Here is a 27,758-nt window from a genome sequence, read left to right on the forward strand (position 1 = left end):
TGATGACGCAGAAAAAAGAGCATTATTGCCATAAGGCATTGCCCCTTTTGTCACGATCGCCGTATGGAGTAAGAAGGTGAGGACCAAAATGCAGAGTGGTTAGAATACATTTATCATGAAAGAAACACAAAGTACACTGAAATAAACTATGCAAAACAATAAACGACTGTGAAGCTATACTGAGAATTGTGCTGACACAAGCAACAAACATAGATATAGAAAATCACTCACAAAGTACCCACAGAATATGGCTGCCTAAATATGGTTCCCAATCAGAGACAACGATAGACAGCTGCCTCTAATTGAGAACCAATCTAGGCAACCATAGACATACAAACTACCTAGAAAGGAAACAGCCCCATAAACATACAAAACCCCTAGACAAGCCAAAACACATACATCCCCCATGTCACACCCTGACCTAATCAAAATAACAAGGAAAACAAAGAACACTAAGGTCAGGGTGTGACACCTTTGTTACTGATTCCCCAGGGTAAATCCTTTCTTCATTCTGAAAAGAGTTAGATGCAAAGTATATTTAGACATTTCTTTAAGCCAGAAGGGAACCTATACATCTGCAAAGGTAGAACAGATTGCTAAGGCCTGAGAGTTTTGTGTGTTTGTGCACCTGACACTAACCATCTCAGGGTCATCATCATAGTCTAAATGATTAGAGCCAGGTTGATTGGGGTGTGTCAGGGGGTCCTAAATTAGGAATACATGGAGAAAACCAATACAGAACATTATCTAACTGCAATATTTGCTAGAATAACACTGACTTCACAAGGGTGAGGCTAAGAAACTGAATGTCTGTGTGTGTGTGTGTGTACCACATTTATGTGGGTACCTGATGTCACCACACGTATACAAAAACCTGACAAATTGGACCTCGTGGGGACATTTGGCAAGTCCCCATGAGGGGAATTGCGATTTTTGGCTTAGGGGTTAAGTTTAGGGAAAAACATACAATTGGATATATAGTTAGAATTGGGGTTACTATTAGGTTTAGGCATTGCGGGATGAGTTTAAGGTTAGGCATTAGGGCCAGGTGAATTTTAGCCTTAACATTTAGGTAATTGAGGTTAGGGTTAGGATCAGAGTTAGGGTTACGTTTAGGGCTAGGGAACATGTTTTTTGGGGTCAAGTTTAGGTCTCAAGTCCCTACAAGGATAGAAAAACAAACGTGTGTGTGTGCGTGTGTTTGTACACCTGACACTAACCATCTCAGGGGCATCATCACAGTCTAAATCATCAGAACCAGGTTGATTGGGGTGTGTTAGAGGGTTCTTAAAAAGTAACAGAGAAAACCAACACAGAACATTATCTAATGAAAATATTAGCTAGAATACATGACACTGACTTCACAAGGGTGAGGCTAAGAAACTGAATGTCTGTGTGTGTGGGTCAACATGGCTCTAAATAATCAGAGCCATGTTGATTGAGGTTTGTAAGTAGCTAGCTTGAAACTAGATACTGAATACAAACACTATCAGTGTACCATCTAGATAACAAGTTCATTAGCTACTGTATCTAGCTAGCAGATATACAGCTAGTGTATACATACCAGTAACAGCATAGCATAAGCAATTGAACACACCAAATAGTAATATGGTTGTAGCTACATAAAAAAATGAATCTAGTTTTCTAGAGCTCACACCGAGTGAAGGCAATAATAACAACAACACTTTAATATTCCTGCTTGACCTGGTGTGTCGAGGAAAAGGGAAGTTTTCATCACGCATCCATTTTTTATATGGTCTCCTTATCACTCAGACTGGAGGCATTTCTTACTAAGCAAATGAGCTAATTGTTGAAAACTGCTTGCATCTTGTCAACTGCTAATGAAACGGATTCCGTAGCTAGCCATAAAATAAACTTTGCGGCAAAGCATAAAAGGTGAACGTTTTCTTTTAAACTAGGCGCAAGCAAAGAAAACGGTTTACTCTCAGAGCTAACATTAGTAACCTAACTAATTCGCTATAGTATTAACTGGTATACGACTCCTTGCCGATCAAGTTATAACACGTTAGATGCTTACTGGACCCTGGAAATCTGTGTGAAATGTTAAATAGCTATCGAACAAAACACTATCTGTTAACTAATGTTTTCCCTCTACAGTATGTGGTTAATTTTTGGAATGAGAGAATTAGGTGAATATGAGTGGATTCAGGGATCAAGTGGAGCTGGAGCTGGGCCTGGCTTAAGCTGGATGCCACTATAGATGTGAAAGGACCACCACACACTTTTCCCTCTTTCTTACTTTTGCTCAAACACATTGTAGAACAGATGTCCACAGGCAGAAAGTGTATAATTTGCAGTGTAGCCCAAATATATTGTTTTTGTTGTGTTGAACTTGACAGTAACACATGTGTGAGTGAGGGGGATTATATTTATATTTTTTTATTTAGTGAACGTTATTTTTGCACACATGTAGCCTTGTGCACTTGATCGATGTCTATAGTATAGTGTGTATATATATATATAATCGAGAAAAAATAGAATGCATGTTTGTTTCATTCTTTTCTACTTTTAAGGTGTTTTTTTCCCAAGCGCAATATTTATGTTTGTGTGGTCACAATCATTCTATTAAAAAGGCTATCATGGCTAATTACAATATTAGTGTATTGTTTTTTTTCTCATGACTTAAGTGGCATTTGCAGTAAAGTTTAGGCAACAAATAACATTGGATTGCTATTTTGATTTAAAAAAAAATGTGAGTTAGGTTCCCATTAACCACTTTATTTTACACACAGAGACAGATCATGTAGATCATATTCTTTGTTGTTCAATTAGATAAAACCTGCATTTCTAGAACTTTCCCTAGAAGTGAATTTTTTTTATTTTTCAGTGCAAAAAAAAAAGAAAAGTGGCTTGGAAGACTAACGGGGCATTCATCAACCCGTACGGCATGACGAGGTACTCATAATGCCCTGAGGTAGTACTGAACGCCGTCTTCCATTCGTCTCTCTCCCGGATACGCACCAGGTTGTAAGTGCTCCTGAGGTCTAGGTAAGTGAAGAAGCGCGCCACGTGCATTGACTCAATCGCCGTGGCTATGAGAGGTAGCGGGTAACTGTACTTCACAGTGATCTGGTTTAGGGCTCAATAGTTAATACACGGGCGCAGACCTCCCTCCTTCACAAAAAAGAAATTCGAGGAGGCGGGTGAGGGGAGCGTCAGGGGAGGACCAAATGTACCCCTGACGCAGAGATTCGGAGACATGTCTCCATAGCCGCCGTCTCCGCCTGTGACAGGGGATACACGTGACTCCTGGGAAGTGTGGCGTCTACCTGGAGGTTTATCGCACAATCCCCCCTACGATGGGGTGGTAATTGAGTCGCCTTCTTCTTGGAGAAGGCGAGAGCCAAATCGGAATATTCGGAGGGAATGCGCACGGTGGAGACCTGGTCTGGACTTTCCACCGTAGTAGCACCAACCACCCCGTGAGAGCCCCGTGAGACCACCACGTCACTCAATCTGAGACTTGGAATAGTTGTTCCCCTTGCCCTGCAAGGGCCGCGGCTTTTGCGGAGCAATGTGTAACGCTGCTTCGAGGGTGGCTGTTGTCGATGTGTTCCTGGTTCGAGCCCAGGTAGGGGCGAGGAGAGGGACGGAAGCTATACTGTTACACTGGCAATACTAAAGTGCCTATAAGAACGTCCAATAGTCAAAGGTATATGAAATAAAAAATAATATAGAGAGAAATAGTCCTATAATAACTACAACCTAAAACTTCTTACCTGGGAATATTGAAGACTCATGTTAAAAGGAACCACCAGCTTTCATATGTTCTCATGTTCTGAGCAAGGAACTTAAACGTTAGCTTTTTTACATGGCACACTTTTACTTTCTTCTCCAACACGTTGTTTTTGCATTATTTAAAACAAATTGTTTCATTATTTATTTGAGGCTAAATTGATTTTATTGATGTATTATATTAAGTTAAAATAAGTGTTCATTCAGTATTGTTGTAATTGTCATTATTACAAATAAAACCTTTTTTTTTAAATCAGCCAATTAATCGGTAATGGCTTATTTGGTCCTCTAATAATTGGTATCGGTATCGGCGTTGAAAAATCATAATCGGTCGACCTCTAGTAAGAACAGAACTCAACCGCGTCCCAAAAACAAATGCCCAAAGAACAAGTGAGGCAGCACAAAGTACAGCATCCAAGTACAAAGTACTGGCTGCCACAAATCACGGGTAACAAATAAAACCAGGCGCAAACCAGCCGGAAGCGTGCCAACCTAGACAATAAACAATACCCCACACAGACATGGAGGGAACAGAGGGCTAAATACACATAGTAATCATGAGGAGATGTAAACCAGGTGTGCGAGAAAAGAAGACAAAACAAATGGAAAATGAAAGGTGGAGCGGCGATGGCTAGAAGACCGGTGACGTCGACCGCCGAACGCTGCCCGAACAAGGAGAGGGACTGACTTAGGTGGAAGTCGTGACATATGGTCAGAAATACCTGGGCGAAGAAGTCATCCATAAAGGCTTGGTTCTCCACTGGAACCTCCACATCGTCCCCAGCCACATCACTTTTCTGTTGACACACACACACACAGCCAGCAGAGTTGTTGTGGTGGTAGGTTTGTAGTGAGATAATCACACTCACAGGCTTTTTTGTGGTTCTTATGTCAGTGAAACAATGTGTTTTAAAACCACTGTAAAGTTTTATAAAAATAATTACCAGACAGAATAAGGCTTGCGATGCACACAAGCTGCAATGAATAGCCTACAGTACATCGATAACCTTGAGACCTTGGAAGAGGTGGAGGAAATTAGGAGAAAACAATAATTTCATATTTCCTTAATCAACCCTTCTGTTCCCCTCTCTCTACCCACCCACCTCCATTTGTAACGCACCACCAATAAACAGCCTAAATATCATCACACCCCAATTAGGCCTACCTACTTCCTAGAATAACTTAATACTCTAATGTTTATTAGCCCAATGTTCAACTAGACTATTTCTGCTTTTCTAGGCCTGAAAATGGGATCAAACAGTGTGGTCAAACCGCTCATCCGGAACCAACTGCATCTGGTGCACAAAAACAAACTCGTAAATCGGATACCTCGACAAAAACACACTCCTAAATCAGATACCAAAATGTCTTCTCAATATGGCTATATTGGCGTGGGAAACATATATGTTAACATTGCCAAAGCAAGTAAAGTAGATAATAAACAAACGTGAAATACACAATACAAATTTACAGTAAACATTACACTCACAGAAGTTCCAATAGAATAAAGACATTTCAAATGTCATATTACGTGTATATACAGTGTTGTAACGATGTGCAAATGGTGAAAGTAGGAAAGGGAAAATAAACAAACATAAATATGGGTTGAATTTACAATGGTGTTTGTTCTTCACTGGTTGCCCTTTTCTTGTGGCAATTAGGTCACAGTCTTGCTGCTGTGATGGCAGTGATATTTCACCCAAAATGGGGTTTGTTTTCAAATTCTTTGTGGATCTGTGTAATCTAAAGGAAATATGTGTCTCTAATATTGTCATACTGTATATTTGTCAGAAGGTTTTGTGGGCAGTGTTGCACATAGGCAGACCTGGCTCTCAAGAGAAGACAGGCTATGGTGGCCTTTCTCAATAGCAAGGCATAGTCCTTAAGTTTAGGTCAGTCACAGTGGTCAGGAATTCTGCCACTGTGTACTCTCTGTTCAGGGCCAATTAGCATTCTAGTTTGCTCAGTTTTTTTATCATTATTTCCAATGTGTCAAGTAATACTTTCTTGTTTTCTCATGATTTCGGTCTAATTGTGTTGCTGTCCTGGGTCTCTCTGGGTTCTGTTTGTGTTTGTGACCAGCTTGCTTAGGGGACTCTTCTCCAGGTTCATCTCTCTGTAGGTGATGGCTTTGTTATGGAAGGTTTGGGAATTACTTCCAGAATTTGGTGTTTGTCCCATTTAGTGAATTCATGGTTGTTGAGCGGACCACAGACCTCACAACCATAAAGAGAAATGGGTTCTATAACTGATTCAAGTATTTTTAGCCAGATCCTAATAGGTATGTCTAATGTGATGTTCCTTTTGATAGCATAGAAGGCCCTTCTTGCCTTGTCTCTCAGCTCATTCCCAGCTTTGTGGAAGTTACCTGTGGCGCTGATGTTTAGATTAATCTCTCTCTCTGATCAATAGCATGCATAAAAACACACGCACAGTAAATATCACGCATGCTCTCTGTTTTGGGCACACTACTCAAACAGGGCACTGAATGGAAAGGTAGTAGGTTAAATTCTAAATCTGTCAAGTCCACCCAGTGGGTTGTCCATCTATAAATAAGATGAGGCTGTATTGCTATGTATTGACCCCTTGTCCCCATCTGGTTTCTAAATAAGGCCAGGTCAACAAAAGAAAGTCATGCAACGATTATTGATTCATGAAGATATTTTTGTATTCCTTTTTTATTTGCTAGTCAAGCAATGCGCAGTGTTTCATAGTACAAACAAGTGAAGCAGCATTTCATCAACACAATTCCCCCTGAAAATAGATTAGGTTACACTGTTTTCTGACAATAGGCCTAGATAGGATTCTCAAATGCAGTGGTGTAAAGTACTACTTATGTCGTTTTCTGGGGTATCTGTACTTTACTTTACTATTTATATTTTTGACAACATACTTTTACTCCACTACATTCCTAAAGAAAATAACTGTTTTACTGTTTTCTGACAATAGACCTAGATAGAATTCTCAAATGCAATGTGTTTAGAAGTTTCTAATACAATAAGTTGTTTCATTAAATCTTTGGGCGGACTGAAACTGACTGTGACGGTGAGAACTTTTAGCTGACAAAGGCTTAGTCTTTGAGCAGTGGGTTTTCTCTAACATTTTACAGGGTCCTGGGGTCGTGATGTCTGAGAAAGCTGTAATGCAAAGCGTATCTGACAGGTAGTATATACTGCTATACTGCTCATCTGTCATCTACTTTAAATGATAAACCTCCCACTCCCTTTTTCCACCATCCCCTCTTCTTCTCCTCCTCCCTTTGTTTCCTCTCTTTCACCAGGTATGAAGGCACACAGAAAGTAATTGGTTTTGCTGCACGGGTAATCATTCCAGTCCCCTTTGCCTAGATAAATAGAGATGGAGAGATAAAATGAAAAAGTTAGTTTTTATCCATTATTAAATCCCTTTTAGAGAGTTTTGAGCTACATTAGTAGCTAAGCAGCCTTGTCCAAGATGAGCCTATCTACTGTTTCTGTAGCATGAGGCTTTTGACGTATCATTTAATACAAGTACAATGCCTTGACACTCGTCTATCACAGGATCTTACCCTCAAAACTTCACTTTAATGCTGAGTGCCAAGCAATGAGGAATCAGTCCGCTTTTTGGTATGACTCAACCTGGGATTGAACCCCCAACCATCCAAACTCAGGACAGTCACTCTAACCACATGGCCACTGATCTATAGAACACAAAGCTATGAGATTTGTCATACTTCAAATCAAAAACATCCCACTCCCTTTTCCACAATAGTTAACACAATTCTGAATACATCAGCATACTGAATTTGGTGTAGCTGGTAGCTTAGCTGTTAAGATCGTTAAGATCGTTGGTTCAAATCCCAGAGCTGACTAGGTGAGATATCTATCGATGTGCCCTTGATTAAGGCAATTAACCCTAATTGCTCTTGTAAGTCGCTCTGTCATGTCCCCTCTTTCCCTTGCCCCCTACTCCCGGGTGGCACAGCGGTCTAAGGTACTACATCTCAGTGCTAGAGGTGTCACTACCGGCGCTGGTCCAATTCCAGGCTGTATCACAACCAGCTGTGATTGGGAGTCCCCTAGGGCGGTGAACAATTGGCCCAGCGTCGTCCTGGTTAGGGTTTGGCCAGGGTAGGCTGTCATTTTAAATAATAATTTGTTCTTAACTGACTTGCCTAGTTAAATAAAAAAAATACTCCCTCCCTCTCCGCCTGCCTTCCCTCCATCACTCTCTCCCTCCCCTCCCATTATCCCTGACTTCTCTTGCTTACGCTGCCAGTTCATTTCCATGCACTGTCCGTCACCGGATGGCTGCCTGGGGTTCTGAAGCCAGGAATAGTAGTCCATGGAGGACCCATCAGTCCAGAGGTAGCGGTGAGGCTATGAGAGAGAGAGAGAAAGAGAGAGCGATACAGAGAGACAGACCGACCGAGACAGACAGACAGACAGAAAGAGACAAAGAGACAGAGATCAAGCATCATGACAGAAGGCGTTGGGGGACATGAACACTGTCCACCTGGTTTTTATAATGATGATCAAATTGAATGGTGAAACTCTGGGGTGGTTTCCTGGATACCGATTAAGCCTAGTCCTGGACTAAAAAGCAGACTCAATAAAGACACTACATCAATAATCATTTTTAGTCCAGGTCAATCTGTGTCCGGGAAACTGCCCCTTTTTAGTCTAAAACCGCCACCTGAAGGGGGTCAGATACTGTAAAACCGCCAAGCCAGATGCGAGGGGAATCTCTGCTGAACGTCTGAGCAAAAACGTCCACATCCTGGTTCTCCTGGCTGGAGTGGATTGATATCAGATGAGATTTGTCCTTTTGAGAGTGGCAGAAACCCTGTGTGGGTGAGAATGAATGAATGAGAAAACGAAAGAGAGAGTTGTCATCATCAAAATCCATTTAGAGTTAGACACTAATGCACAACACTGGACACGGGTAAAGACAATGGAGTGGATAACCTGAACTAGAGTACAGCATGCGGCTTTGAGAGTTAGTTATGGTGGTCACTTTGCGTATCATGTAGAGATACAGAGGTTCACTACGGTATGTCTACCTTTAACGAAAAGAGACATTGGTCTCAATGGGACTCTCTTGCCTAAATAAAGGTTAAGTAACTGGGTCTGTAGACTAAAACCTTAGGGAAGTCTGAATTTACCTCAGCAGATTGAAAGTCCAATTCCTCCTTGAAGTGCTTAACACATTTCTGCCCCAGTTTATACCAGGTAGAATGGCCAGGACAGTGAGGAAAGTCCTTGACCTTCCCAGAGACCTGCCTAGGTTCTAAAAGGACAAGGGGAGAACAAGGGAGAGATTAAAAGGACGGATATGAGAGAGAGGCTCCGTCCATATACTCACAGGGCTGGTTTCCCACCCACATGGAAAAAAAACTACAGTTTACTATAGAATCTTACAGTACTTACTATAGAATTCCATAGTAAACTGTGGAACACTACACTACACACTGTTGTATCTCTCAAGCATGTGTAGTACTTACTATACAATGTTGTAGAATTCTATAGTAAATACTACAGTATTATCCACACAAAAAAACACTGTTGTAAATAGTACAGTATTTTCCGCAAAACACTACACTTTTTTAAAACGACAGTAAATACTATACTATCTTATTTGCATATAACCTGCCTATTTCCCTCACCCATATTGCAATTAATTTTTTCCACCCATAAGTGAGAAACCTACATGCCAAGTATATACCAAATATTGTGTTCCCTACAGGTTATAGAAAAGAGCAGAGTCGGGGTCTGTCTTAGACCCCTATAGTATTCACACTGCAGTGAATACTATAGTATTTACATGTATACTATAGAATATATTTTCTTATGTGGGCAGACACAGAACTTCACATGGCTATTCTAATTTGAGCGTGCTTTTCAGTCCAGGATTAATTAGGCTTATTCTCGGTCAGAGTAACCGGCCTTGAAAATACATCTTCTGCTGAGAGAATCTACATCAGTCACTGTGGTGTTGAGATGATGAGGGAAGGCTACTGTACCGGTGGAGTTTAGACCATTGAGCACCATGGCAGACGTCCCGAGTAGCATCACGGCCAGAATGGGTAGGACCTTCATCATGGGATCTTCACTTCTCTTCAGCTGTTGGGAAAAGAGCAAAGTTATTATATATATTTTATAAAGGAAACTGGGAGTTCCGATCTGTGGGGGCGCGCAACCAGACTCCGGCACACTCAGAGACAAATGAGAGAGAGGTGCATTTTCTCATTACAGAATCAAATATTTGGGTTTTACCTTGGTGTATGTAAATGTCGTCTTTTTCCTCTATTCTTGCTTCTCCTTGCTTCAGATGCTCTCTTTCACTCAGCTCTGCTTCCTTATATACCTATTCCATACCTCTTAATCTCCATCCTAATCTCAAATGTATTTCCTCTTTTCTGCTGTCTCAACCTCTTACACATAAAAAGTTGCAACCCCTCTGGGTTTGTCTAGACAGTATGTGCAATCCCTGGCTACAGTTGTCACCCTTTCACTTTTCAACAACAAAAAATCTCCAGTTATTTGTTTTGCTTGTCCCATTGAAAAACAATATCTACAGTAGTGTATCACCAAATTAAGCATTCCTACAACATTCCTCCCTAAAATCAAATATGGGAGAGTGTCGATAATGCTGTGGGTTTGGTTTGCTGCCTCTGGTACTGGGGGCCTTGAACATGTGCAAGGCATCATGAAATCAGCAGATTATCAAGGGGTTTTGGAGTGGAGTGTTCAACACGGTGTCCAAAAACTAGGTCTCCGTCAAAGGTTGTGGGTATCCAGCAGGACAACGAACCCAAGAACATAAAAAAGCACCCAGGAATGGTTAGAGAAGAAACACTGGACTGGAGTGGCCACCAATGAGTCCAGATTTGTGTCCCCATCAAAAACTTACGGTGAGATCTGAAAACAGCAGTTGGTCGAGGGCAACCATCAAACATTGAAGATTTGGGAACAGTTTACAGCTGAAGAGTGAGCAAAATTGGATCTGCAGAGAAGAATGGGAGAAACTCTCCAAATACAGGTACTTCAAGCTTGTTGCATCATACCCAAGAAGACTCCAAAGGTGCTTCAACAAAGTACTGAGTTAAAGGGTCTGAATACTTATGTAAATGTGAAATTTCAGCTTTTTTTTGTGCAAACATTTCTAAAAACATGTTTTTGCTTTGTCATTATGGGGTATTGTGTGTAGATTAATGAGAAAAAAATAGTTAATCCATTTTAGAATAAGGCTGTAACGTAACAAAATGTGGAAAAGTCAAGGGGTCTGAATACTTTCTGAGTGCACTGTATGTACAGTACCAGTCAAAAGTTTGGACACACCTACTTATTCAAGGGTTTTTCTTTATTTGTACTATTTTCTACATTGTAGAATAATAGTGAAGACGTCAAAACTATGAAATAACACATATGGCATCATGTAGGAACCAAATATATTTTATAATTGGCATTCTTAGCATTCGCTCAACCAGCTTCATGAGGTAGTCACCTGGAATGCATTTTAATTAACGGGTGTGCCTTGTTAAAAAGTTAATTTGTGGAATTTCTTTCCTTCGTAATGCCTTTGAGCCAATCAGTTGAGTTGTGACAAGATAGGGTTGGTATACAGAAGAATTTGCCAAGAGTTAGCCAAACACAAAATCTCAATTTAATCGATTTAATATTCAGGCTGTACCACAACAAAATTTGGCAAAAGTCAAGGGGCGTGAATAATTTACTGCAGGAGGGAGGGCATGCAGGCTGTCGCCAATTTATTGATGCACAATTTGCCTAAATGGAAAACACTTCAACAACTTCGTTTTTATTCGACACTGCAGTTTATTTGAATTGTTTTATTGTGATGTCATTATGTCCAGTTGTTTAAATCGAGACAAGACTGTTAAATGGAAACACATCGTAGCAGGCATAGTCAAATGTATTTCCTATGTACAGTGCCTTGCGAAAGTATTCGGCCCCCTTGAACTTTGCGACCTTTTGCCACATTTCAGGCTTCAAACATAAAGATCTAAAACTGTATTTTTTTGTGAAGAATCAACAACAAGTGGGACACAATCATGAAGTGGAACGACATTTATTGGATATTTCAAACTTTTTTAACAAATCAAAAACTGAAAAATATGGGGATGTGCAAAATTATTCAGCCCCTTTACTTTCAGTGCAGCAAACTCTCTCCAGAAGTTCAGTGAGGATCTCTGAATGATCCAATGTTGACCTAAATGACTAATGATGATAAATACAATCCACCTGTGTGTAATCAAGTCTCCGTATAAATGCACCTGCACTGTGATAGTCTCAGAGGTCCGTTAAAAGCGCAGAGAGCATCATGAAGAACAAGGAACACACCAGGCAGGTCCGAGATACTGTTGTGAAGAAGTTTAAAGCCGGATTTGGATACAAAAAGATTACCCAAGCTTTAAACATCCCAAGGAGCACTGTGCAAGCGATAATATTGAAATGGAAGGAGTATCAGACCACTTCAAATCTACCAAGACCTGGCCGTCCCTCTAAACTTTCAGCTCATACAAGGAGAAGACTGATCAGAGATGCAGCCAAGAGGCCCATGATCACTCTGGATGAACTGCAGAGATCTACAGCTGAGGTGGGAGACTCTGTCCATAGGACAACAATCAGTCGTATATTGCACAAATCTGGCCTTTATGGAAGAGTGGCAAGAAGAAAGCCATTTCTTAAAGATATCCATAAAAAGTGTCGTTTAAAGTTTGCCACAAGCCACCTGGGAGACACACCAAACATGTGGAAGAAGGTGCTCTGGTCAGATGAAACCAAAATTGAACTTATTGGCAACAATGCAAAACGTTATGTTTGGCGTAAAAGCAACACAGCTCATCACCCTGAACACACCATCCCCACTGTCAAACATGGTGGTGGCAGCATCATGGTTTGGGCCTGCTTTTCTTCAGCAGGGACAGGGAAGATTGTTAAAATTGATGGGAAGATGGATGGAGCCAAATACAGGACCATTCTGGAAGAAAACCTGATGGAGTCTGCAAAAGACCTGAGACTGGGACAGAGATTTGTCTTCCAACAAGACAATGATCCAAAACATAAAGCAAAATCTACAATGGAATGGTTAAAAAATAAACATATCCAGGTGTTAGAATGGCCAAGTCAAAGTCCAGACCTGAATCCAATCGAGAATCTGTGGAAAGAACTGAAAACTGCTGTTCACAAATGCTCTCCATCCAACCTCACTGAGCTCGAGCTTTTTTGCAAGGAGGAATGGGAAAACTTTTCAGTCTCTCGATGTGCAAAACTGATAGAGACATACCCCAAGCGACTTACAGCTGTAATCGCAGCAAAAGGTGGCGCTACAAAGTATTAACTTAAGGGGGCTGAATAATTTTGCACGCCCAATTTTTCCGTTTTTGATTTGTTAAAAAAGTTTGAAATATCCAATAAATGTCGTTCCACTTCATGATTGTGTCCCACTTGTTGTGTCACACCCTGTCCTGACCAAATAAATATATAAAAAAATAGAGTTTTATATCTTTATGTTTGAAGCCTGAAATGTGGCAAAAGGTCGCAAAGTTCAAGGGGGCCGAATACTTTCGCAAGGCACTGTAAACGTTCTAAATGTCAACAAATTCACTGGATAGTGTCGGTTGATAGTGTCAGTTGAGAAAACTATACTAGCACCGAGTTTCTAAACCCAGAGTCACAACATCATGAGACTTCTGAGAATGCTTGTGAAACAGACAAAGCAGACCAGCCCGGGGTTTGCCATTTGAGAAGCCAATGAGAGAAGTGAAAAATGATTCCTTCGTTTTTAATTTTCTCAATCTAAAAGGCACAACTTAGATTGGAGCCAATGTCTTCAGTAGTTGAACATGTTATTACTCCAACCTTGTGACAAACTAACGTTTTCATTTGTCAAAACAACTTCATATCGAAGGAGGGCCTTTGATTTGACGGCCTGCACATGCACAGTTCGGCGCAAGACGACCATTAGACTCCATGACTGTTACGGTTTTCCTCCGTCGAAAGAGAGTCGGACCAAAATGCAGCGTGGTTAGTTCGATACATCTTTAATAAGGAAAAACACAAACAATACAAAAACAACAAACGGAATGTGAAAACCTATACAGCCTATCTGGTGAATAACTAACACAGAGACAGGAACAATCACCCACAAAACACACAGTGAAACCCAGGCTACCTAAATATGGTTCCCAATCAGAGACAACGAGAATCACCTGACTCTGATTGAGAACTGCCTCAGGCAGCCATAGACTATGCTAGACACCCCTACTCAGCCACAATCCCAATACCTACTAAAACCCCCAATACCACAACACAACACAAAATAACCCCATGTCACAGCCTGGCCTGACCAAATAAATATATAAACACAAAATACTAAGACCAGGGCGTGACAGAACCCCCCCCCCCAAGGTGCGGACTCCCGGCCGCACACTAAAACCCATAGGGGAGGGTCCGGGTGGGCGTCTGTCCACTGTGGCGGCTCCGGCTCGGGACGTGGACCCCACTCCAACCAAGTCTTAGTCCCCCTGTAACGCGTCCTTTGATTGGCGACCCTCGCCGCCGACCTAGGCCTAATAACCCTCACCAAGGACCCCACTGGATTGAGTGGCAGCTCGGGACTGAGGGGAAGCTCGGAAGTGAGGGGTAGCTCGGGACTGAGGGGTAGCTCGGGACTGAGGGGTAGCTCGGGACTGAGGGGAAGCTCGGGACTGAGGGGAAGCTCAGCACTGAGGGGTAGCTCAGCACTGAGGGGAAGCTCAGCACTGAGGGGAAGCTCAGCACTGAGGGGAAGCCCAGTACCGAGAGGAAGCCCAGTACCGAGAGGAAGCCCAGTACTGAGAGGAAACTCAGGCAGGTAGTAGGATCCGGCAGATCCTGGCTGACTGGCGGATCTGGAAGAGTCTGGCTGACTGGCAGATCTGGAAGAGTCTGGCTGACTGGCAGATCTGGAAGAGTCTGGTTGACTGGCAGATCTGGAAGAGTCTGGCTGACTGGCAGATCTGGAAGAGTCTGGTTGACTGGCAGATCTGGAAGAGTCTGGTTGACTGGCAGATCTGGAAGAGTCTGGCTGACTGGTGGATCCTGGCAGACTGACGGATCTGGCTGCTCCAAGTAGACTGGCAGCTCTGGCTGCTCCATGCAGACTGACAGCTCTGGCTGCTCCATGCAGACTGACAGCTCTGGCTGCTCCATGCAGACTGACAGCTCAGGCTGCTCCATGCAGGCTGGCAGCTCTGGCTGCTCCATGCAGGCTGGCTGCTCCATGCAGACTGGCAGCTCTGGCTGCTCCATGCAGACTGGCAGCTCTGGCTGCTCCATGCAGACTGGCAGCTCTGGCTGCTCCATGCAGACTGGCAGCTCTGGCTGCTCCATGTAGACTGGCAGCTCTGGCTGCTCCATGCAGATTAGCAGCTCTGGCTGCGCTGAACAGGCAGGAGGCTCCGGCAGCGCTGTAGAGGACGAAGGCTCTGGCTGCACTGAACAGGCGGGAGACTCCGGCAGCGCTGGAGAGGAGGAAGGCTCTGGCAGCGCTAAACAGGCGGGAGACTCCGACAGCGCTGGAGAGGAGGAAGGCTCTGGCTGGGCTAAACAGGCGGGAGACTCCAGCAGCGCTGTAGAGGAGGAAGGCTCTGGCAGCGCTGAACAGGCGGGAGACTCCAGCAGCGCCGTAGAGGAGGAAAGCTCTGGCTGCGCTGAACAGGCGGGAGGCTCCAGCAGCGCTAAACAGGTGGGAGACTCCGACAGCACTGGAGAGGAGGAAGGCTCTGATAGCGCTAAACAGGCGAGGCGCACTGAAGGCCTGGTGCATGGTGCTGGAACTGGTGGTACTGAACCGAGGACACGCACAGGAAGCCTGGTGCGGGGAGCTGCCACCGGAGGACTGGTGTGTGAAGGTGGCACAGGATGGACCGGACCGTGAAGGTGTACTGGAGAGCCTGAGAGCAGGGCTGGCATAGGACGTGCAAGGCTAGGTAGGTACACAGGAGGCCTAGTGCATGAGGCTGGCACAATTTTCACCAGCCGACTAACACGCACCTCAGGACGAGTATGGAGCGCTGACCCAGGTGCCATCAAATCCCCGACTCGCTCCGTCGGACGAATATCGTACCTAAAGCACCAAACTAGCAACTCCCTCATTACTCTCTCCTCCAATTTCCCCATTAACTCCTTCACAGTCTCTGCTTCGCTCACCTCTAACACCGGCTCTGGTTCTGGTCTCCTCCTTGGCTCCTCACTATAAACAGGGAGAGTTGGCTCAGGTCTGACTCCTGACTCTGCCACTCTCTCCCTGAGCCCCCCCCCCCCAATACATTTTTGGGGCTGACTTTCGGGTTTCCATCTGCGCCGCCGTGCTTTTCTCTTCAACTCCATTCTCCTATAGCCTGCTTCGCACTGCTCCAGCGAATCCCAGGCGGGCTCCGGCACTTTCTCTGGGTCGACAGCCCACCTGTCTATTTCCTCCCAAGTAGTGTAGTCCTGATATTGTTGCTCCTGCTGCCGCTGTGGCTTCTCCTCATACCAGCGCCTCTCGGCTCTCGCCGGCTCCAGTTCTTCTTTGGGGCGGCGATATTCTCCAGGCTGATCCCAGGGTCCTTCACCGTCCAGTTCGTCCTCCCATGTCCAGTCCCTCTCTCGCTGCACCTTGGTGCGGCTACACTCCCCTGGTTTAGCCCAGGGTCCTCTCCCGTCGAGGATTTCCTCCCAAGTCCAGAAATTCTTGTCGCGCTGCTCCTGCTGCCGCTGTTGCCTGTTACCACGCCACTTGGTCCGGGTGTGGTGGGTGATTCTGTTACGGCTTTCTTCCGTTGAAGGAGAGTCGGACCAAAATGCAGCGTGGTTAGTTCGATACATCTTTAATAAGGAAAAACACAAACAATACAAAAACAACAAACGGAATGTGAAAACCTATACAGCCTATCTGGTGAATAACTAACACAGAGACAGGAACAATCACCCACAAAACACACAGTGAAACCCAGGCTACCTAAATATGGTTCCCAATCAGAGACAACGAGAATCACCTGACTCTGATTGAGAACTGCCTCAGGCAGCCATAGACTATGCTAGACACCCCTACTCAGCCACAATCCCAATACCTACTAAAACCCACAATACCACAACACAACACAAAATAACCCCATGTCACACCCTGTCCTGACCAAATAAATATATAAACACAAAATACTAAGACCAGGGCGTGACAATGACGTGTTTCTGCACATAAGCTTAGCTGACCAACGTCGCCGTGACATCTCCTGCAAGCATTATCGGGCATTTTGATAGAAGACTCAAAATGCCTATAGAATAGAGAGTAAAAAGTGTCAGTTTCCTCACTAAATACGCCTAAAGATAACCAAGTTAGATGTCAGTGCTTGACTATCTTTTCTGTTTTCTACAGAGACCCACAACAAAGGGGAACTGCTTGACAAGTGGGAGGCCGAGATCTTTGCCAACATACAAGCTGATTATCTCTATCGATAGACGGACAGGCTGGCTGACTCTTCTTCTTCTACATACACTGTGTTCCAAATGGAACCTTACCTCCTACATAGTGCACTACTTTTGACCAGGGCCCATAAGACTCTGGTCAAAAGTAATGCCCTATATAAGGAATAGGGTGGCTTTTGGGACGCAGTCCTACTCTTTGTGTTTTAAGGGCAGAGTGTTTTCATTTTGTTAGAATACGTTACACAACCACAGTTGGCACATGATAGACTCAGGCACGTGTGTGTTGCTCTATTATAATTATTATAATTATTATTATCCTCAAACTCTAGTAGATATATTAGCCTTCTGCAAACACAGAGTTCAATGGTTTTTTTTTCATGAGAAATGTACAAAGGTTACATACTTGTGGACTCGATGTAGAATAAATCATGTTTTCAAATGGCCTGCGGCATCTTCTTTTAAAGGCCCAGTGCAATCAAACACTTTATTTTATATATATTTCCACACTATGAGGTTGGAATAATACTGTTAAATTGTGGCTAATGCCCTTTAAGTATAAGAGCTGTTAGAAAAGAACAGCTGAAATTTCAGCCTGTTTGTCATCTGCCTTGTGACATCAACAGGTATTAAATGAGTTCTATATTTTATACGTCTCATAGCAGACACTTTAATCAAAGCAACTTACATTCATGCGTGCATACATTTTATGTGAGGAAGACTCCGGGAATTGAACCCACTACCCTGATAGTGCGAGCACCATGCTCTACCAACTGAGCCATACAGGACAAGTTAATAGACCAATTAGAAAGAGTGGGGTGGGGTTGCTTTGCTGCCTCTGGTACTGGGGACCTTGAACATGTGCAAGGCATCATGAAATCAGCAGATTATCAAGGTTATCAAGAAAAACCAGCCCGGTCTCAGACTAGGCTGACATTGTAAACTACACCCAGGACACTCATTAGTATGATATGTTACGTTTGGCATGGTTACATAAGACAGAAAGTTACTTAAGGCAAATATGATAGGAGGGCGGTTGGTCGGGGTGGATAGGTAGGTACATAAGGCGAACATCTAGTAACCAAAATATGCGCGTTTGAATCTCATCACCATTTTAACAATCACTTACGTTTTTGCTACTTTGCAACTACTTAGCATACTAGTTAACCCTTCCCCTAAACCTTTAACCTCTCTCCTAAACTTAACCCGTAACCTAGCTAATGTTAGCCAGCTAGCTAAAGTTCAAATAAAATGTATTGGTCACATACACGTGTTAAGCAGATGTTATTGCGGGTGTAGCAAAATGCTTGTGCTTCTAGCTCCGACAGTGCAGTAATATCTAACCAGTAATATCTCACAGTTTCCCAACATATACCCAAAATACACGTAAATCTAAGTAAGGAATGGATTAAGAATATATACATATATGTCAGTGCAGCATTGGACTAAGATAGTGTCATAGTATAGAATACAGTATATAGATATGAGATGGGTGATGCAATATTTACATGCAATTAAAGTGACTAAAATACAGTAGAATAGTATAGAGTATAGTTTATACATATGAGATGAGTAATGCAAGATACGGAGAAATTATTGAAGTGGCCAGGGTTTCATTTCTAAAAGTGGCCAGTGATTCCTAATCTATGTCTATAGGCAGCCGCCTCTGATGTGCTAGTGATGGCTGTTTAGCAGTCTGATGGCCTTGAGAGAGAAGCTGTTTTTAAGTCTCTAGGTCCCTGCTTTGATGCACTTGTACTAACCTCGCCTTCTGGATGATAGCGGGGTGAGCAGGCAGTGGCTCAGGTGGTTGATGTTATTGATTATCTTTTTGGCCAACCTATGGCATCGGGTGCTGTAGGTATCCAGAAGGTCAGGAAGTTTGCCCCCAGTAATGCGTTGTGCAGACCGCACCACCCTCTGGAGAGCTTTATGGTTGTGGGCGGTGCAGTTGCTGTACCAGGCGGTGATACAACCCGACAGGATGCTCTCAATTGTGCATTTGTAAAAGTTTGTGAGGGTATTAGGTGTTAAGCCAAAATTCTTTAGCCTCCTGAGGTTGAAGAGGCGCTGTTGCGCCTTCTTCACCACACTGTCTGTGTGTGTGGACCATTTCAGTTTGTCAGTGTTGTGAGAGGTTGATTGAGTGAGAGGTTATTGTCCTGGCCCCACACTCCCAGAGCCCTCATCTCCCCCCATTAGGCTGTCTCGTCGTTGTTGGTAATCAAGCCTACTACTGTTGTGTCATCTGCAAACTTGATGATTGAGTTGGAGGTGTGCTTGGCCACGCAGTCATGGGTGAACAGTGAGTACAGGAGGGGGCTGAGCACGCACCCTTGTGGGGCCCCAGTGTTGAGGATTGGCGAAAAGGTGTTTTTTTCCTACCATCACCACCTGGTGGCGACCCATCAGGAAATCCAGGACACAGTTGCACAGGGCTGGGTCCAGACCCAGGGCCTCGAACTTGTTAATGAGCCTGGAGGTCACTATGGTGTCAGCTATAGTGTTAGGTTCAAAAGTTTCAGAGTAAATAACTCACGGACACTAGGGAAGCTTAACCAAGTTTAATTCTTCCCAAAGGGTCGTTACAGCTGTAATTCAGACACACAAAAAAAAAAACATTTCACACAAGCACTGATATTTAACCCTTTCTCCTAGGCTGAGTCTCCTCCCCCACAACCACACAGCCAATGCATCCCTGTTGCTAGACAGAACCTTAGTGATATCTGTTCTTCCTCACTTCATCTAACCTGACCTCTGCCCCAAAGTGCTCACTCCTCCCCAACTCAAGGCTGTCATGGTTATAGATACAATACTCTCCTCCCAGAGTATCCCTGATGGCGAACAATAACATATCCTGACAATGTAAATGCTATACATTACCCGCTCTCCCTCAGTGTCATCTCCACCTAACACATTCCAAAGCCATGTGTCTTTCCACAACTTCTGACATAAAACCCAGTCTCTTTCACTCCTTAAATTCTATGCTTCTGATCTATCATGTATTTACTATCTCAATGTTCAAAGTTTACCCCGAATCCAACAGTCCAATAATAGTCAATGAACAGCATTTTTACATAGGTATAACTGTTGTCCAAATGGGACAGGGCAGTGTGCAGAATGGTGGCGATTGCATCGTCTGTGGATCTATTGGGGCGGTAAGCAAATTGAAGTGGGTCTAGGGTGGCAGGTAAGGTGGAGGTGATATGATCCTTGACTGGTCTCTCAAAGCACTTGATGACAGAGGTGAGTGCTACGGGGCAACAGTCATTTAGTTAAATTACTTTTGCTTTCTTAGGTACAGGGACAATGGTGGCCATCTTGAAACATGTGGGGACAACAGACTGGGATAGGGAGAGATTGAATATATCTGTAAACACTCCAGCCAGCTGGTCTGCGCATTCTCTGAGGACACGTCTAGGGATACCATCTGGGCAGGCAGCCTCGCAAGGGTTAACATGCTTAAATGTCTTACATCATCCATGGAGAAGGAGAGCCCACAGTCCTTGATAGCAGGCTGCGTCGGGGGCACTGTATTATCCTCAAAGTGAGCAAAGAAGGTGTTCAGTCTGTCCGGAAGCAAGATGGTGTCTGCGATGTGGCGGATTCAATTTTATAATCCGTGATTGTCTGTAGACCCTGGCACATACGTCTCGTGTCAGAGCTGTTGAACTGGGATTTAACTTTGTCCCTTGTGGCAGACCAGGGGTTTTGGTCTAGACGTTTACACAGATCAGACACGGACAGAGTAGGATTAGCTCAGTTTCAAAGGTGTTTATTTAAATAATAGTTCAAAAGAAAATAATAGGTCTCCTCCATGAGACCCTCTCCGGGATACCGTCTTTTGGGCTCCGGGTCTGGTTGGATCCTGTCGGGCAGAAAAACTGAACTCCCTCATTGTCGCTCTGGCACCATTTCCAACAATACAGAAGTCACCTTTCTTCCCCCAGTTCCTCCCCTGTTTTCTGCCCTTCTGGCAGCTTTATGGGCCTTGCACAGCTGGTGAGCAATCGCCCTTGATTACTCACCAGCTCCTAATCAACCCTAATTAGTCCTGTCCGGAGAGCCCGTCGAGACCTGCCACGTCCAGCAGATGGAGCCACCACCTTGCGATAAAATACTCCATCTGTTACCAGGCCTCGATGAGTCTCCCCCTGTTGGCTGACCTGCTGTACGCCACACCCTGAACCAACGTTTAGCCTGCTTGATTGCTTTGCTGAGGGAATAATTACACTGTTTGTATTCTTCCATATACTCAGTCTTCTTGCCCTGGTTAAATGCATTGGTTCGTGCATTCAGTTTTGCGAGAATGTTCCATCTATCCGTGGATTTTGGTTAGGGTAGGTTTTAATAGTCACAGTGGGTACAACATCTCCTGTGCACTTCCTGATAAACTCATTTACCGTATCGGTATATGTGCCAATATTATTTTCTGAAGCTACTCTGAAGCTACATATCCCAGTCCGTGTGATTCCGATTGGTCAGACCAGTGTTGAATAGTCCTCACCGCGAGTGCTTCCTGTTTGAGTTTCTGCCTATAGGAGGGGAGGAGCCAGATAGAATCGTTGTCCGATTTGCCGACTGGAGGGCTGGGGAGGGCCTTATATGCATTCTGGAAGGTAGTATAACAATGGTCGAGAGTTTTAGCGGCGCAAGTACAACAATCAATATGTTAATAGAATTTTGGGAGCCTTATCCTCAAATGTGTTTTGTTAAAATCGCCAGCTATAATAAATGCAGCCTCAGGATATGTGGTTTCCAGTTTGTTTTGGTTTCCAGTGAAGTTCTTTGAGGGCCGTTGTGGTATCGGCTTGAGGAGGGATATAGACCGATGTGGATATTATTGACTAAAAATCTCTCGGGAGATAGTACGGTCGGCATTTGGCTTGTGAGATATTCTAGGCTAGGTGAACAGAAGGACTTGAGTTCCATGTATGTATTCACAGTTACACCATAAGTTGTTCGTAATAAAACATATACAGTTGAAGTCAGGAGTTTACATACGCCTTAGCCAAATACATTTACACTCAGTTTTTCACAATTCCTGACATTTAATCCTAGTAAAAATGCCCTGTCTTAGGTCAGTTAGGATCACCACTTTATTTGAAGAATGTGAAATGTCAGAATAATAGTAGAGAATTATTTATTTCCGAATTATTTATTATTTTCATCACATTCCCAGTGGGTCAAAAGTTTACATACACTCAATTAGTATTTGGTAGCATTGCCTTTAAATTGTTTAACATGGGTCCAACATTTCAGGTTGCCTTCCACAAGCTTCCCACAATAAGTTGGGTGAATTTTGGCCCATTCCTCCTGACAGAGCTGGTGTAACTGAGTCAGGTTTGTAGGACTTGCTCACACACGTTTTTCAGTTCTGCCCACAAATCTTCTATAGGACGAGGTCAGGGCTTTGTGACGGCCACTCTAATACCTTGACTTTGTTGTGCTTAAGCCATTTTGTCACAACTTTGGAAGTATGCTTGGGCTCATTGTCCATTTGGAAGACCCATTTGCGACCAAGCTTTAACTTCCTGACTGATGTCTTGAGATGTTGCTTCAATATATCCACATAATTTTCCATTCTCATGATGCCATCTATTTTGTGAAGTGCACCAGTCCCTCCTGCAGCAAAGCACCCCGACAACATGATGCTGCCACCCCCAGGCTTCACGGTTGGGTTGGTGTCTTTGGCTTGCAAGCCTCCACCTTCTCCAAACATAACGATGGTCATTATGGCCAAACAGTTCTATTTTTGTTTCATCAAACCAGAGGACATTTCTCCAAAAAGTACAATCTTTGTCCCCATATGCAGTTGCAAACTGTAGTCTGGCTTTTTTATGGTGGTTTTGGAGCAGTGGCTTCTTCCTTGCTGAGCGGCCTTTCAAGTTATGTCGATTATAGGACCTGTTTCCTCAAGCATCTTCACAAGGTCCTTTGCTGTTGTTCTGCGATTGATTTGCACTTTTCGCACCAAAGTGCATTCATCTCTGACAGACCGCATCTCCTTCCTGAGCGGTATGCGTGCGTGGTCCCATAGTGTTTATACTTGCATACTATTGTTCGTAGAGATGGACGTGGTACCTTCAGGCTTTTGGAAATTGCTCCCAAGGATGAACCAGACTTGTGGAGGTCGACAATTTTTTTCTGAGGTCTTGGCTGATTTCTTTTGATTTTCCAATGATGTCAAGCAATGAAGCACTGAGGTTGAAGGTAGGGCTTGAAATACATCCACAGGCACATCTCCAATTAACTCAAATGATGTCCGTTAGCCTATCAGAAGCTTCTAAAGCCATGACATAATTTTCTGGAATTGTCCAAGCTGTTTAAAGGCACAGTCAATTTAGTGTATGTAAACTTCTGACCCACTGGAATTGTGATACAGTGAATTATAAGTGAAATAATCTGTATGTAAACAATTGTTGGAAAAATTACTTGTGTCATGCACAAAGTAGATGTCCTAACCAACTTGTCAAAACTATAGTTTGTTAACAAGAAATTTGTGGAATGGTTGAAAAACAAGTTTTAATGACTCTAACCTAAGTGTATGTAAACTTCCGACGTTCAGTGTAAATTAAGTTTGATTTTAGTTGAATGATGATGTAATGATTCAAAAGTTTTAGGCTATTATTTGGGGACATAAATATGAGGGCATCTTTAAAAGTATTTTTGTGGTACCAAAAATATGTAGAATTGGTTTGTATGTAGACCTACTACCTGTTTATTTGACAGATAGCTACTGTAAGTTCTATTTCGGCTGACAGTGATCACCGAAAAGTACACTTCCTGAAGAGAATGTGAAGTGCTTGTTAAATTGTTTTAAAATATGTATGGTTTTGAAATCAGTTATAGTAGTGGTATTGTGCCTGCAGTAGTAATGGTTGGTGAATAGCTTAAAGTGTGGGTAAGATGGGTGGGAGGTAACGCAATGGGTATGTCTGCACAAGGAGAGGGTAGCCTCTTGACTTTTTATTGAAACAGGTTTGTTGGTCTTTTATAGGCTTCAAATGATAAGAAATGTCACAGCTGAGTAAAGCTGGTTTGTCTAGGAACAAACAGAGGAAACAATCACTTAACATCAAGGTATAACGGTTAAATAGCACTATTAAATCAGGAAGTAACTACAAACAATATACATTGCATTCGGGTATGTATTCAGACCCCTTCCCCTTTTCCACATTTTGATAGGTTACATCTTCATTCTAAAATGGATTTAATACTTTCTCTCATCAATCTACACACAATACCCCATAATTTTTTTTCAACTGTATCAAAAATAAACAACAGAAATACCTTATTTACATAAGTATGCAGACCCTTTGCTATGACACTCGAAATTGAGCTTAGGTGTATCCTGTTTCCATTATTCATCCTTGAGATGTTTCTACAACTTAATTGGAGTCCACCTGTGGTAAATTCAAATAATTTGGACACAATTTTTTAAAGGCACATACCTGTCTATATAAGATCCCACAGTTGCCAGTGCAAGTCAGTGAAAAAAACAAGCCATGAGGGCCCCGGAGTGGCGCAGCGGTCTAAGGCACTGCATCTCAGTGCTAGAGGTGTCACTACCGACCCTGGTTCGATCCTGGTCTGTATCACAACCGGCTATGTTTGGGAGTCAGATAGGGCGGCGCACAATGGACCCAGGGAAGGGTACCAAAGCATTTCTGCAGCATTGAAGGACCCCAAGAACACAGTGGCCTCCATCATTCTTGAATGGAAGAAGTTTGGAACCACCAAGGCTCTTCATAGAGCTGGCAGCCTGGCCAAACTGAGCAATTAGGGGAGAAGGGCCTTGGAATCTGATGATCACTCTGTCAGAGTTCCAGAGTTTCTCTGTGGAGATGAGAGAACCTTCCAGAAGGACACACATCTCTGCAGCACTCCACCAATCAGGCCTTTATGGTGAAGTGGCCAGACGGAAGCCAGTAAAAGACATGACAGCCCACTTGGAGTTTGGCAAAAGGTAAAGGACTCTCAGATTATGAGAAACAAGATTGTCTCTGTTCTGATGAAATCAAGATTTAACTCTGATCTGAATGCCAAGCGTCATGTCTGGAGGAAACCTGGCACCATCTCTACAGTGAAGCATGGGGGTGGCAGCATCATGCTGTGGGGATGTTTTTCAGTGGCAGGGACTGGGAAACTAGTCAGGATTGAGAGAAAGATGAACGGAGCAAAGTACAGAGTCTGGCTTTTCCTTGATGAAAACCTGCTCCTGAGCTCTCAGGACCTCAGACTGGGGTGAAGGTTCACCTTCCAACAGGACATCTACCCTAAGCACACAGCCAAGACAACGCAGGAATGGCATTTTGGGACAAGTCTCTGAATGTCCTTGAGTGGCCCAGCCAAAGCCTTGAACCCAATCTAACATCTCTGGAGAGACCTGAAAATAGCTGTGCAGCGATGCTCCCCATCCAACCTGAGAGAGCTTGAGAGGATCTGCAGAGAAGAATGGGAGAAACTCCCCAAATACAGGTGCGCCAAGCTTGTGGCGTAATACCCAAGAAGACTCGACGCTGTAATCGCTGCTAAAAAGGTACTAAGCAAAGGGTCTGAATACTTACACATGTAAATGAGATATTTCATTTTATTATTAATACATTAGCAATTTCTGAACCTGTTTCTGCTTTGTCATTATGAGGTATTGTGTGTAGATTGATGAGGAAAAAAACTAATTTAATCCAGTGTAGAATAAGGCTGTAACGTAACAAAGTGGATAAAGTTAAATGGTCTGAATACTTTCTGAATGCACTGTAAAGGGATAACCTGCCTTTCCAGCCACACCACATTCATACAATACTCGGTCAATGAACGCATCTCTGCTGTTATATGTTGTTTTCACTGTAAAAGGGCTCGCAATCAAACGTCAACAGGTGCATGCCACGGCCTACTGTACTGGAGTGTGGAAGCTTTTCAACTGTCCATCCAAATCCACTGCCTTGTCTACTAGTATATTCCCAACAGCCATCTAGAGCAGTAGCAGTGAGATGACCAACCTCACAGCTTTTCAGTGTAACCCAGGTGTAAAACTCATTCCACGGAGGACTGAGTGTCTGCAGGTTTCTCCTCCTCCCTTGTACTTGATTGATGAATTAAGGTCACAAATTAGTTTAAAAAAAACTCCCCTCACCTGGTTGTCTAGGTCTTAATTGAAAGGAAAAATGTTTAACCCGCAGACACTAGGCCCTCAATGGAATGAGTGACACCCCTGGTCTAACACAATAAGCTAACTGCTGCTACCTCTACTAATAATGAACTTACAGGTGTTGATTTAAATGCACCAGTACATATCCTTAAAGATCTATACTGGATTCTGTCCATCTCAGAAGCCAAGTGTTCCCCGCTGTTCCATTAACTACAGTATCTTGCAAAAGTATTCATCCCTCTTGGCATTTTTCCTATTTTGTTGCATTACAACCTGTCATTTAAATGGATTTTTATTTGTATTTCATGTAATGGGCATACACAAAATAGTCCAAATTGGTGAAGTGAAATGAAAAACATGACTTCTAAAAAAAATCCGAAAAAATAAAACTGAAAAGTGGTGCGTGCATATGTATTCACCCCCTTTGCTATGAAGCCCCTAAATAAGATCTGGTGCAACCAATTACCTTCAGAAGTAATATAATTAGTTTTAAAAAGTCTACCTGTTTGCAATCTAAGTGCCACATGATCTGTCACATGATCTCAGTATATATACACCTGTTCTGAAAGAACCCAGAGTCTGCAACACCACTAAGAAGGGGCACCATGAAGGCCAAGGAGCTCTCCAAACAGGTCAGGGACAGATAAGGGATGGGTTGTAAAAAAATAGACACTTTGAATATCCCACGAAGCAGCGTTAAATCCATTATTAAAAAATGGAAAGAATATGGCACCACAACAAACCTGCCAAGAGAGGGCCGCCCACCAAAACTCACAGACCAGGCAAGGAGGGCATTAAATCAGAGAGGCAACAAAGAGACCAAAGATAACCCTGATGGAGCTGCAAAGCTCCACCGTGGAGATTGGAGTATCTGTCCATAGGACCACTTTAAGCCGTACACTCCACAGAGCTGGGCTTTACGGAAGAGTGACCAGAAAAAAAGAAAAAAGCCATTGCTTCAAGAAAAAAATAAGCAAATACATTTGTTTTTTTCCAAAAGGCATATGGGAGTCTCCCCAAACATATGGAAGAAGATACTCTGGTCAGAAGAGACTAAATTGTAGCTTATTTGAACATACATTAAAGAAATATAAAAAAATCAAGGCAAATGCTATGTCTGGCGCAAACCCAACACCTCTCATCACCCCGGAAACCATCCCCACAGTGAAGCATGGTGGTGGCAGCATCATGCTGTGGGGATTTTTCATCGGTAGGGACTGAGAAACTGGTCAGAATTGAAGGAATGGTGGATGGCTCTAAATAGAGGAAATTCTTGAGGGAAACCTGTTTCAGTCTTCCAGAGACTTGAGACTGGGATGGAGGTTCACCTTCCAGCAAGACAATGACCCTAAGCATACTGCTAAATCAACACTCGAGTGGTTTAAGGGGAAACATTTAAATGCCTT

At 43.3% G+C, this 27,758-nt stretch overlaps 1 protein-coding gene across 1 annotated transcript; it reads right to left on the bottom strand.

Annotated features, from left to right (window-relative positions):
* Positions 1–6,399: 6,399 nt before the first annotated feature.
* LOC109893846 (echinoidin) lies at positions 6,400–10,175 on the bottom strand. The gene is made up of 6 exons (XM_020487046.2): positions 10,011–10,175; positions 9,758–9,857; positions 8,900–9,024; positions 8,431–8,580; positions 8,006–8,114; positions 6,400–7,099 (listed from the first exon to the last, which is right to left on the bottom strand). The coding sequence occupies exons 2-6, from the start codon at positions 9,834–9,836 to the stop codon at positions 6,957–6,959; spliced, it is 606 nt and encodes a 201-aa protein (XP_020342635.1). The 5' UTR covers positions 9,837–9,857; positions 10,011–10,175; the 3' UTR covers positions 6,400–6,956.
* Between the last annotated feature and the right edge of the window lie 17,583 nt (positions 10,176–27,758).

The sequence above is a fragment of the Oncorhynchus kisutch genome, linkage group LG7, assembly GCF_002021735.2.
Source record: "Oncorhynchus kisutch isolate 150728-3 linkage group LG7, Okis_V2, whole genome shotgun sequence".
Classification (NCBI taxonomy): domain Eukaryota; kingdom Metazoa; phylum Chordata; class Actinopteri; order Salmoniformes; family Salmonidae; genus Oncorhynchus; species Oncorhynchus kisutch.